Source organism: Eucalyptus grandis, chromosome 2 (assembly GCF_016545825.1).
Source record: "Eucalyptus grandis isolate ANBG69807.140 chromosome 2, ASM1654582v1, whole genome shotgun sequence".
Lineage (NCBI taxonomy): Eukaryota > Viridiplantae > Streptophyta > Magnoliopsida > Myrtales > Myrtaceae > Eucalyptus > Eucalyptus grandis.
The window spans coordinates 23,145,538-23,158,771 of NC_052613.1; the positions used below are offsets into that span (position 1 = coordinate 23,145,538).

At 41.9% G+C, this 13,234-nt stretch overlaps 2 protein-coding genes and 1 pseudogene across 2 annotated transcripts; 2 read left to right on the forward strand and 1 right to left on the reverse strand.

Moving 5' to 3' along the window:
- Positions 1-4,752: 4,752 nt before the first annotated feature.
- LOC120290572 lies at positions 4,753-5,501 on the forward strand (annotated as a pseudogene).
- Positions 5,502-5,522: 21 nt separating this feature from the next.
- On the forward strand, positions 5,523-9,912 carry LOC104427996 (pre-mRNA-splicing factor SLU7-A). Its single transcript, XM_010040999.3, has 10 exons — positions 5,523-5,715; positions 6,221-6,384; positions 6,485-6,597; positions 7,074-7,505; positions 7,696-7,831; positions 7,927-8,226; positions 8,419-8,635; positions 8,885-8,988; positions 9,371-9,439; positions 9,539-9,912. The coding sequence occupies exons 1-10, from the start codon at positions 5,700-5,702 to the stop codon at positions 9,614-9,616; spliced, it is 1,629 nt and encodes a 542-aa protein (XP_010039301.1). The 5' UTR covers positions 5,523-5,699; the 3' UTR covers positions 9,617-9,912.
- Positions 9,913-11,293: 1,381 nt separating this feature from the next.
- LOC104427987 lies at positions 11,294-12,079 on the reverse strand. The gene has a single exon (XM_010040992.3). It carries the CDS (start codon positions 12,010-12,012, stop codon positions 11,425-11,427), a length of 588 nt encoding a protein of 195 aa, XP_010039294.1. The 5' UTR covers positions 12,013-12,079; the 3' UTR covers positions 11,294-11,424.
- Positions 12,080-13,234: the final 1,155 nt, after the last annotated feature.

A 13,234-nucleotide genomic window follows, 5' to 3' on the forward strand; every position in this document is an offset into this window, starting at 1 on the left:
AACCCTTCGTAGGTCGCCACCAGCGCCAATGTTACACCTTATTACCTTTCTCCTTAGAAGAAGCGTCGTAATTCATAGACACATTTTTTTTTTTTTTAAAAAACAAAACGGTCCTGGCAGTAGCGACTCATTAGCGGAAGCAAAATAAAACATCACTATCTCTCCCCCTACCAACCGTGATACCAATACACACCACTAATTATTATGATTTTATAGACAAGCAATGACACTTTATTTACATATACTTTCAAGATGGGACTTCTTTTTGGGTCGGTACATCAAAAAGGAAAAGCTAGGACTCAGCCATGTCCAGCCTAAAACCTAAAAAAGAACCCTCGATCCTCTACATCACATGTGCACAACCCCCATCATAAGTGTTGGCTAACTATCCAAAAAGAAACAGCTCCTACTCGTCACGCACGGGCCTCACACCCAATCCGGTGCATCAGGCGGTGGCAATGGTAACATCCCTCGCATTGCTCCATCCCGACGAACATAGACGGATATGAACTCCTGAATAACAGGGCCCCCAGCCAGGCCCACGTCGTACATCACTAGACAGCGCACTCGAATAAAAGTCAATCTAGGAACAGAGGGACAGTAAATCTTTGCGCACTCGACCTCTACATCGGATGGTAGACCATAAAATACACCCCGTGTGATGGCAGGGAGCGGCATGCTGCTAATCTGAAATGTTGGTCCCTAGAAGGGGTGAGTACAACCACTCAGCAGGTAAAGAAATCCAATAACCACTCAATACATCATACAAGTCATACATGCATTTCAAGCATTACTTACCTTGAAGCCATGTGCATACCATCATGCATAATTATCATAATCATATACATGTCATCATCATGATGACATCATCATATCACACACGTCATCATCATCATGGCATCATCATATCACACACGTCATCATCATCATGGCATCATCATATCACACATGTCACCATGCCATATCATATATCATCATCATGCATATGATCATGCCATATCATATACCATCATCATCATCATCATGCCATATCATATCATGCATGGTTCAATTTCCACTTTTAATTTTTAATTTGATCACCACATCATCCTTCATCGGATCATCAATTTCATCTCACATTATACACTCGCATCCTATGCGAGAAAAACCTCTGGCATTCAGCCATTCCAGGCCACTGGGCATCCGGCCCCCCACATTCTAGGCATCTCGCATCCCAACCGGCATCACAAGGCATTCCCCTTGGGTAGAAACCTCCGATAGGGCTTCCGGCATTTACACTCCCTGGCCGGGCATCCCGCACCCCAATCCTAGCATCGCGAGGCATTCCCTTCGGGCAAAGACCTCCGACAGGGCTTCCAGCCCCCCACATTCCGGGTATCCTGAATCTCCCAGGATCATCCGGCCTTGTATCTCAATACAATCCGGGAATCATCATCCACCACAACCATCTCCTCATTTTACCATTATCCATGTTTACCAATTTCAGTCTTAATTTAGCATGGCATATGACGTGACATCAAACAAGTCATACTTGGCATAGAATTCACACATGCATTTCAATTCAATGTCATGCACTCACCAAGACCTTATCATACATGCAACAATGTATAATTATTTATTAATAAATTTAATGGAATTTATGGCCAATAAAATAATCCATTTTATTTATTTTTTTAATTTTTAAATTTCAACTTTTGCCACTTTCATAAATATTAAATTTAATATCTATAAATTCCCAAAATTATAAAAATTAAAACAATTATCAAACAAGCCAATAGGATGATAATTACATGCAAAATACATGGCCAAATAGAATTTTACACAATCTCACAATTTTCACAAAACATCATATGATTTTCGGATGAAACCAGAATGCATGGTTTTCGAAGAAATTCGATTAAAATATCCATACGGCCTCCAAAAATTACTAAATTTTACTGAGTGATAGCCAAGATATTTTCGTACAACTTTCATGAAGACTTCAAGCCATATTATTTTTAGATTATTTTATACAGTCTCACGAAGCTTCTGGATCTATTACCGCATCGTCCAGTGCAAGCTTCTCCGAAATATTGAGTTTTAACCTACCTATTCTCTTTAGTTTCCTCTGAAATTTGGATATGTTATACATAAAGATGTCCTATACAAGTTTCATGAAGAGATCTAAGTCAAATAACCAGATTATGGTCGTCATTTAGGTCCATGAAGTCTCGGGTGTCCCAAAATACATCTCCAGAATTACCGTCTTCAAGATCTAGTCGATTTACTAGGCTATACTTGTTCGTTTCACTTCAAATTTGAGTATGTTGTATTTTAAGATGTCCTCTACAACTTTCATGAAGAGATTGAAGAGAGATTATTAACACAAACCAACATGCAACCACAAATCCAACAAAAGGTCAGTAAAATCTTTCCAGATCTGAGGTCTCCGTAGGATGAGACTTTAACCCCTCAAATATCCATAATTTTCCACGAAATTTTAGTATGTTATAGTTCAAGATGTTAGCTACAACTTTCATGAGAAATCGAAGCCAAAATCGGACTCTAAACATGCATGCAAGCTCACACAACATCCTGACTCACACTGTTCGAGCGAAAACAGCCAAACATTCAAACACAAACCATCCATATTTCGGTTTTTCTCACCTAAATACCCAAAAATTCAACATGCAAGTAACATACACACATGCAAGAGCAGCTAGAGGACTCCCACTTGCCTCTAGACCGGTCGGTCAACGGTGTAAGGCGGCGAGCACGGCGGCACACGGACGGACGGATCGGCCAGCTTCCTCCTCTCTCTCTCGGTCACTCTCCCTTTCTCTCGAAATCTCTCTCTCTCTCACTCTCTCTCTCGGCCGAATGGGGAAAACCGGTCACCCCTCTCTCTCTCTTCCCTTTTATCCCCCCTAATTCCCATCATTAGCAATCATCACATGCCTTTAAACTAGCCAATGCATGGCATTCTCCTTTGTGCCACTTGTCCTATTGCATGCATAATGGGCCTTGAATTTGGGCTTGGGCTTGGGCCTCCTTTGTGGCCGGTCGACCACTCCTTCTTGGGCCTCCATTGGGCTGGTTAGCTTGGCCCATTAAAAGCTTAGGCCAATGGGCCTAAGGCCCAACCTAAAAATTGACTTTTCCCCCCTTTTTTTTTTGAATTTCTTCTATAAATATTTTTTTAAATTTTAATTTTCAACATGGCCAAAGTCTTGTGACATTTTGTTTATTGAAATTTAATTTATAAAGTGCATGGCCAATCATAGATTATTATCATTAATCCATCAAATTTAAATTCTCATAAACACAAGCACAAATCACATAATCTTAAAAAGACTAATGGCTAAAGCATAAGCCATAGGAAATTTCATTACTTAATTAGAGAGTTTAACACACCTTATGGCTTGACTTTGAATTTTGGGATGCCACACACGCCCTGCAAAAGGCAGGACAAAAATCTGAGAGTGAGTATAGAATAGGAATAGAATAGGACTAACAAAAAAAAAAAAAAAACAAAGAACCCTTTTTTGAGTAATGTACAACCTGCAGATAGAGTAAATAAAAAAAAAATGATAAGCAAGAGTGTAGAGTGTGAGCTTGAGATCGACGAACTCGAGGTTCACTGCCTAAGCAAGCAATGACGACAAGCCAAGAAAGTGACTAACTAATGGCTACCAGTTCACCCTATAAATACTGCAACTTGTTCAACAAAGAGCCCACTAAACAACACAACAAATATCTTTACTTTATTGCATTTTAGCTGTAGCTTTTCAAGATTCCTATCGTAGATTAAATTTTGACATGTGTCTTTATTCAGTTCGGCATCATCGATTGATTAAATTCCGACGTTGTGTTTTCTATTTAGGGGTATCGTTTTTGATTAAATTCTAGTTATACGCCTAAAACAAGTTGTGTCATAAATTAAATTCCGACATAATTTAGGTTTGAAGTGTAGGGTATCTAGCTACTACTTGTTAATTTGTCCTTGGAAGCTATTAGTCTTTGGGTCATTGGAGAATCAATTATCAAGTTTGTACATACAAGTTGAGAATAAAATTTATCCTTTCATTTGACATTCTCTTTTCGGATTAAATATGGAACTTGAATCTCCCGTAATAAAATCAAAACAGAACGTTTGGTGAAATAAAATCGATGAAACACTATGTCATGGTACATCATCGTGCTATTCCAACTCTTTGCCGATGTGGAATACAGAAATAAAAAAAGAAACCGAAGTGTAAGAGAGAGAATGCCGATCTTTGGTATTGGCTTTCTCGGCTATTTCTTTGCCACCAAGGAGACTGCCTATAAGGTTGGATCATCCTTGGCCAGAAAAGTGGCCACGTGGTGATCATGAAGGTGGCAACAAGCGTTTGCATTGGGTTCACCTAAGCTTGGCAAAAGACGACAGTCCCTAATCGGTGGTGACGGTGGCAGCGCCTCCACCGGTGGTAGCTTTCCTTCCCCTTCTTGTCCACTTGTGGCAAAAAAATAATTCAAAAATTAAAAAAAAAACCGAAAAAATCGAAAAATAGAATCTTTAACCAAACCGGCGAAGGGCCAACCCTATTTCTCTCCCGTCTCCTCTCATCTTGAAGGTGCGACAGCGACGACAATGGTGACAGGGACGGCGACAAACTGAAATAACAATGGCAATGTTACTGCACTTTCTTCCGTTTCCGTCGGAAGCTCCAGTGCTGGGTAGTGGGTTGGACGATTAGAAGCTAAAAGAAAAAGAAGGCGGACGGGACGGCGATGGAGGGAGACGCGCTCGCCGAGTCGCTGAACGATCTCTTCCTCAACCTCTCCACGATGGTCAAATCCAAACTCCAGGTACCTCGATCTCGTTCCCTTGTCCTCATCTCAAATTCCTCGAGGTTTTCTACTCCGTGCGACGAATGAATCCTCCCTCGAGATTTCCGCAATCGATCGGTGGGGTTATCTGATCTGACGGATGATGGTGCCTTGCGTCGGCCGATCGGGCGGTCCAGGGCGCGAACAATCAGCTGGAGCTGGTGGAGAAGATGAACCAGAGAGTGGCGGAGGAGTACGTGGGGTTCGGCGATGTGGCGTCGGGGCTGAGGGTGTTCGTGTCGTGGAGCAGCTGAAGTCCAAGAGCGGGGGCTTCGACGAGTACGTGCGGCAGATCGAGGCGATCGAAGAGCAGGTGACGCATTTTGAGTCTGAAAACCAAAAGTTGAAAACCGAAAAATCGAAATCGGTGCGATTCATATTCTGTTCGGTTCAATTTCGGTTGGATTTGATTTTTTTTCAATTGTCACGTATAGTAACACGAACGTCACTGGGGCACTTAAGAGTAATCTAATGTCCAAACTAACATTTCTGTTGATTTTTTAACGAAAAAATTAAATCAATTAAAAAAGTATATAATACGAAAATCTAACTGAAAAATAAAAATATTACGATCCTTTTTCCATGACATGAGATTTTTTTGTCAGCCTCTTTGGCCAATTCGGATACCTGAGGGGCAGAAAGGTATTTAACCATCTCAGACGCGTATCTCATCAATCAAAAAAAAAAAAACAAGAGAAAGACGATCGGCTCCTCTCTCTCTCTCTCTCTCTCTCGATCGCTCCATCTCGGAACTTGGATTTTCTCTGAATCCCTTCCTACCCAGCTAAGAGCTCGACCGATTGCGGCTTTCCTCGGCGGTGTTGCGCTGAGTTCGCACCCGAGAAATCATGGCGACGGCTTCTGGTGCCTTTCGAAACCCTAAATTGTTCCTAACGTCATGCCTGATTTCGTTCTTTTCTTGTTTCGGGGTCGCCCCATTTCGTTGTTTCGATTTCGCTTCGCTCTTCTGCGCCGTGATCATCGTCTTGTTTTGGAGCTTTTCCGGCGTTATTTTGTGTGGTGTTGGTTGATTTCGCCTTGTTTTGGTTTGCGTGTCGCTGAAATTCAATGGCGGCTTTCCTTTGATTGCAGCAGGGTTGCGTTTTCGTTCCCGTTTAAATTGGAGAATACGTGTATCGATTGTACGAGCTAAGCTTCAAACTGTTTGCCCTTCAGGCTTTTGATGGGATGATGTTTTTCTGACACTCGTGTGCCTTTTAAATAGAATAAGTTCTGTAGCATGTGATGAAGAGAACAGATTCTGATCAAATGATGGAGTAGGTTTATGTAGGATTTTTGGTGCTAGAAGATATTAAATCGTATGTTGCTTTGATTTTTAAAGGCAGCTCTTATGTTATGGTGTCTGCAGTGGCTTTTAAATCTAGGGAGGACCACAGGAAACAGATTGAATTGGAAGAAGCACGAAAAGCCGGACTCGCTCCAGCTGAGGTTGATGAAGATGGCAAGGAAATTAATCCTCATATTCCGCAGTACATGTCGTCTGCGCCATGGTATCTCAATGCCGAGAGACCTGTAAGTTGAATTTTTGTTTCCTCTTGCTTCCTATAGATGTTCTTATGACTCTATGTATGATAGAAAAGGCTGAATGGACTTATGTTTCTTATGTTGTCAGAGCTTGAAACATCAAAGGAAATGGAAATCAGATCCAAATTACACGAAATCTTGGTACGACAGAGGCGCGAAAATTTTTCAGGCTGACAAGTACCGGAAAGGTGCATGCCAGAAGTAAGGAAGACTCTCTCTCTCTCTCTCTCTCTCTCTGTGGGTGCACACCCCCCTAGCCAGTCTAGGGGATTCCTTTTGTTTAAGTCCATAGAGTCACAAACCATGAACTGTTTCTTCGACTTAATTATAATAATGTTTGAGGAGGTTCATGGGCTGACATTTTCAGTTCTTTATTCGCACTTCGTCTCCTCTTTGGATCTACAAAAAGCAAGCTTGTAGTTTTTTTCCTGTGTTTTTATGGCTTAACAAAGTGCAAATATAGGTTCTTCAGAAACTTATTTTAGTTCTCAATTTTCTTTTGTTGTTGGTTTTCAATGGGGAAGAGAATCATGAGGTTTTTTGGTCCCTCATGGTGTTTAGTTTAATCTGATCATGGCCTTTACCTTTTTCTATATTGTCAACTGTAATTTGCTTGTCTTGTACCCTTATTAGCTGGAAAACGGTGGCTAATTGCAATTGTTCGTTGACTCCTGCAGCTGTGGTGCCATGACTCATGATTCGAAAGCATGCATGGAAAGACCCCGGAAAGTGGGAGCCAAATATACAAACACACACATTGCACCTGATGAAAAGATAGAGACCTTTGAGCTTGACTATGATGGTAAGAGAGACCGGTGGAATGGCTATGACGCGTCAAGCTATGCTCTTGTGATTGAGAGATATGAAGCTAGGGATAACGCTCGAAGAAAATATCTTAAGGAACAACAGCTGAAGAAATTAGAGGAGAAGAACAATAACCAAAATGGTGAGGATGGTGAGGATGGTGAGGAAGATGATGATGAGGAGGAAGATGATGACGACGACTTAAGAGTGGATGAGGCAAAGGTTGATGAAAGCAAGCAGATGGACTTTGCAAAGGTTGAGAAGCGTGTTCGCACAACAGGTGGTGGAAGTACTGGAACTGTTAGGTAGGTGGATCAGTTTGCTTTGATATTAGCATTCTTTCTTTCAATGTTTAAGGAACATTAGTAAACAACTAAAACTTCTTAAACTGTTAGTATCTATGTGACTATTTGAAGATTTATGAAGTGTACATGAATGAGTCCCCCCCAATTCTTTATCATATTCTGGACAGTACTAAGTTGATTTATTTGTTAGGAACCTTCGTATTCGGGAGGATACGGCAAAGTACCTTCTGAATCTAGATGTCAATTCAGCTCACTATGATCCTAAAACTCGGTCCATGCGTGAGGATCCCCTCCCAGATGCTGATCCAAATGAGAAGTTTTATGGGGTAAGTTCTTTGAAGTTTTTTGGCAGTAACTCTAGCTCATTTCCTTATTTTCTGAGGCATAAATATTTTACTAATCAATCAATTCTTACTTTCAGGGTGATAACCAATACAGGAATAGTGGTCAAGCTCTTGAATTTAAACAGCTTAATATACATGCTTGGGAAGCATTTGAGAAAGGGCAAGACATCCACATGCAATCAGCGCCATCTCAAGCTGAGTTGCTTTACAAGAATTATAAAGTTATTAAGGAAAAATTGAAGTATCAAACAAAGGATACCATTCTGGAGAGGTATGGCAATGCAGCTGCAGAGGAAGAGCTCCCAAGAGAGCTGCTCTTGGGACAGAGTGAGAGAGAAGTGGAATATGATCGTGCTGGTAGGATCATTAAGGGGCAGGTGGGGTTTCTAGTTAAGGTTTTCTTATTTGTCAAATTCAATCATGAAAGATGCTAAAACTTTCCACCTTAATTGGCTATGTCATTTTCATTCTCCTTGACAATATTGGGGTTGCTTTTCCTGAATCATAAGGATATAACCAATATGTGCGACAGTATTGAGGTACTTAATCAGCTTCTTTTGCTATTTCAGGAGTTAGCACTGCCCAGAAGCAAGTATGAGGAGGATGTTTTTATTAATAACCACACTTGTGTTTGGGGTTCATGGTGGAAGGATCATCAATGGGGCTACAAGTGCTGCAAACAGACTATCAGAAATAGCTACTGTACGGGCGCTGCCGGAATTGAAGCCGCCGAGGCAGTAAATGAACTAATGAAATCAAATATTGCTCGGAAAGGGGCCACAGAAGGTCAGTCCACTTTTTCACCCGAATTTTTCTGCCTTTAGAGGATCATTTGCTGGAAAAAACTTTTTGTCCTCAGTTTTACGTTTCTCAGTCAGCTTTGTTGATTGTTTTGATCAAAAAATTATCAGATGCTTCTTGGTCGCTTGATTTGTTTTGATCATGGCCATTGTAATATCTTTTTTTAAAGTGGAATTTTGATACTATAACCACTTTGCTGATTTTTGCTCTGGCACCGCTTAAATGTGGAAACAGATGTAGCTGCCCCAGTGGAGGAGAAGAGGCTGGCTACCTGGGGAACTGATGTCCCTGATGATTTGGAGTTGGACCAGAAACTTCTTGCTGAAGCACTTAAGAAGGTAACTAGACCATTTTCAGTTCTCTGTCTGTTCTTTATTTTCTCCTTTCCGACCTATTCCCACTGATAATTAAAGAAAGAAGTGCGAATTCATATAGATCATCAACAAATACAATATTGGAGTCTGGCTACCATTGAAAGTTGACAATGAAATTGAGGGTAGCTAGTCATTGTTGCTCAGAATAAATTTAGTTTTTAGTTTAGTCGTGTATAACGTACTGCAGAGGGGAGGCTCAGTATAATAATAGGGGAAAGGTGACAGAACGTTAGGAGTTTGATTTATGGCAAACGCATCTAATTTGGGAAGCAGCGGGAAGGCGATGGTTCAGTCATGGACAGTCCTTGTTTAATTCTGCTAATTCTTGTTTGATTCACTTTTACAGGAGGATATAAGAAAGCGAGAAGAGAAAGATGAAAGGAAGCGCAAGTACAATGTCAGATGGGAGGATGAGGTATTCCTTTCTCTCTATTTTGGAGTACCACAGAAGAACTGGAATTCCACTCTAATTTTTTGTGGTTTATGTGTTGATACAATCACTTGTTACTTGCAGGTTACTGCTGAGGAGATGGAGGCGTATCGGATGAAGAAGGTACACCATGATGATCCAATGAAAGCCTTTTTAAGCTAGGTAGATAGATAGCATGTAAGAGTCAGCTGGTCTACCCGGAACACATACGCTATCGATGTTATGTGATCATTTGTGGTGCCTCAAAATAACCATATGCTTGTGTGTTCCCCTAGTATTCTGTATTGAATCCAGCCTCGTGGCATCTGTTGGGAGTTATGTTTTGTGGCAATTGTTTCTGCTGCAGGATGAATACAAAGCTGAATATTGGGGAATTCTTATGCTTTTTGGTTGTTTTGTTTGTTTATTGATACAATGAAAGGTGATGTATTCAATAAAGTCTTGTTTAGTTGCAATTCCTTTGTTTTCCTGTGTTTGGATGGTGCCTCATTTCACCTCCTTTGATTTGTCTGCGCGACTTGTGGTGATATTTTGCCGAACCTGACCAGGAATATGTCCAGTTCATAGCGTTAAGAGACCCATTTTTCCTGAACACTTACTACTCTCTCCGCCTCTATATCGACTTACGTGGCTCCGAACAGAATAGTGGTCATATTTGGAGTAAAAGGAAAAAGGCAATGCCTTTCTAAGTCCGTGCCCCGTTTCATTTGGATGTTGTCTCCCCATTATTGAGCCTGATGGATATGGCATGGGCTAGGGATGTAAACAGTCCGGTTCAAGCTGAGTTTTCACGCGACCCGAGCCAAACTAAAGGGGCTCTGTGTGCTTATTTTGACCCAAACGCGACCTGAATCGCATCCGTCTCGAACTGAAAACACAGGTCGGGGTGGGGCGAATCGATTCGGGCTTTCAAGTTTTTTTTGGCCCAACAAGAAGAAACGAGAACAAGAAGACCCCGCAACAGCGAATCACCATCGCCTTCGAATGACAAATCGCTGGTGCTCTCCAGCATAAACCCTTGCTTCCCCATTCTTCCTCGAGATCTCATCCATGGCGGACGCCAGCAACACCCCCCACAACCATAGCCGGGTCCAATGCCTGGAAAGACAACCAGCCCCTTCTCCTCAGCTGCTATGAAGTTGGCAAGCTCCTCGACCGTGGCACCTTTGCCAAGGTCCACCGCGCCCGCAACGTCAAGTCCAGCGAGGGCGTTGCCATCAAGATCTTTGACAAGGAGAAGATCTTGAAGGGCGTCCTCATCGCCCACATGAAGCACGAGATCTCAATCCTCCGCTGCAGACGCCACCCCAACATCCTCCAGCACCCAACATCATCTAGCTTTTCGACCTGAAAGCGCAACTCCATTCTAATCGTCACGGCCCTCGTCTTCTAAGGTTTGTGGAAGGAGTCGAATTGTTCGGGGTGAGAGAAGAGTGTCGCAAATTAATATTTTAGTTTCAACTCAGTCTTGATAAAGTAATTGTGTTACAACTCGCCTCAGCTTATCACCAGAACCGAACCGAAACTATTACAATACACATTTTTTAATCTTTCAATTGAATCATAATGATGTGATCAGAAAAAAAAAAAACATTGAATAATAATGAGACCCAAACCAAAAATACCCGAAAATTTTGGGTTGGGCCAGGCCGGGCCTTTTTGACCTCTAAAACAGACAGCTTGTGCACTTCAATTTTCCTCGCAGCTGTTGTTTCGATCAGAAGTTTCTGAACAGTCTGTGGATATTGTTCCTGGACATCACTCGAATTGAGGAACGGAGGCCTGCTATTTTCACGAGCTAATTCATGCCAAATTCAGGCCATGCTTGATTTTGTGGTGTATTGGAAATCCAGGCTCTATTATGCAAAGTATGTACACAACAGAAGGCTGAGCTTGACGACAGTAATCACAAATCCAGAAGGGGAGGAAAAAAAATAGAAGAAAAAGGAGAAAATATATGAATTTATCAACTACAAACTCCGTGCCACCCTCTCCTGACGCTCCATTTCAGCTCGGAAGCTGGATATGAACTCCTCGGCTCTCTCATCAATCCCGTGAGTCAGCGGAGACGCCAGCCCTACCGACTCCCACATGTCGTCCGCTTCACATGTCTTTGCACCACTTTCGCCGCCGCGATCCTCGTCATTCTTTCCTGCCTCTGGAGCAGAGCAGTCGATCGTAGCGATGCTGTTGGGACTCGGCATATACCTCACAGGAAGAGTGTCTAGGCAACGGTGCTCTAAGATCCCTTCCAGAGGCTCCTTGAAGAGCTTATCGACAAACATGTGCGCTTGCTGCTTCTTGAACACACGATGCCGAACGTTGAAAATGCCCGGTGCGTGGACGCGCCGAGGTCTCTGCCTGTGCCGTCGACGGGGTTGCTTCACGACAATGACAGGCTCATTGGCTCCTGAAGAAGCAGCGGTGAGAACTTCAGCTTTCGGCAATTTGTAGACGGGCCTTGGCCTGTGGAGCTTGGGGAGCTTCCGCTGGAGCTTGGAGGTGAGAATCTTCCACGCCTTCTTGGGAGGCGGAAAACTCAGACTCAGGCAAGACATGAGCAAGGAGAGAGCCAAGAAAAGAGCGGATGCTCTGGTTTTGGGACTGGGAGTGCATAGAAACGGGCTCTTTATAACGAGAAATTGGGTATGACGTATGAGGTTTTTTTTTTTTTTAATGTTTTTCTTGGGTTAGGCGGGGGACTGCAGACTTTATGCGGATGGCTTAGGTTTTACGCTGTGTGATTCCGTGGATCAGCTTGATTCTAACGCTAGATTTCTGACCCCACTTTGGTCATGGCTTCATATCCCGAACTTAAAGTGCCGTTGGTCCTTCCTTCTAGATTACAAAGATGCTTCGAATTTGTAATTCTGTCTCCAGTGATAGCTTTTGGATCACTGAAATCGTAGAACCTTGTTTTAATTGCCGAACCACTAAACCTCACTCTTCTTTTTGCAATTGATGCATTTTGATCGAATTTCGACAATTTTTCTAGCGAATTGCCAGTGCGATGGACATGTATATAGTATTCTGGATGCCACTTGGATGCCACATTGTTGTTTGGCTGAAGAATCGGCCAAAAACCGATTAATATGCTACAATTACCAAAAAGAAAATTGAAGAAAATTTAGTGCGTTTGGCAGTTTAAAAACGTCACTAATTTTTCACTGACCACGAATGAAATTTACGCACGCATTTTGCTGGTTGAGGCACGTCTCAGTACAATTATTATGTGGTCTTGATTTAGGTAAACCCACTTCATAAGGGTGATTTGGTCATATGAAGTGAGATCCATATGATCTTAACCATTCATGTGTAGGATGCCCAATCTGTAAAATGAAGCTCGCTTACTCATATCGTTGTTTGTACATATGCAAAGATCAAGATGGAGAATTTAGAATCAGCCGATGAAATATCCTTGGAATATCCTTATCTAAATGTATATGGTGCCTCTGAGTATTTTATATTCCGGTCCACTGTCCCTATTGTGAGTGGCAACCTCCATCTGCTATCATGATTCTGACCTTGATATGGTGGAACTGAATGCTGCAATGATGGAGTAAAATGGACTGAGGACTCTCGTTTGCAAGAAAATAATTGGGAAAATGTAATTGGCATAGTGATTTGTTCATATGTTAGGAAATTGTAATGGGAATGAATGAAACGGAGATCTCCATTTATCTATTAAAGGATATCTATACGTCAATAGCGATTTGAATAATAATCCTTTAATATGGCATCATCTTATCTCCATTATTAAAATGGGGTATTATACTAATG

Excerpts from the sequence above, each read along its gene's own strand:
- LOC104427996 (XM_010040999.3), top strand. Across the intron at positions 7,506-7,695 it reads GGAAGTACTGGAACTGTTAG|GAACCTTCGTATTCGGGAGG; the intron begins GTAGGTGGATCA and ends TTTATTTGTTAG. Across the intron at positions 7,832-7,926 it reads CAAATGAGAAGTTTTATGGG|GGTGATAACCAATACAGGAA; the intron begins GTAAGTTCTTTG and ends TCTTACTTTCAG.
- LOC104427987 (XM_010040992.3), bottom strand. The coding sequence starts at position 12,012 with ATGTCTTGCCTGAGTCTGAGTTTTCCGCCTCCCAAGAAGGCGTGGAAG.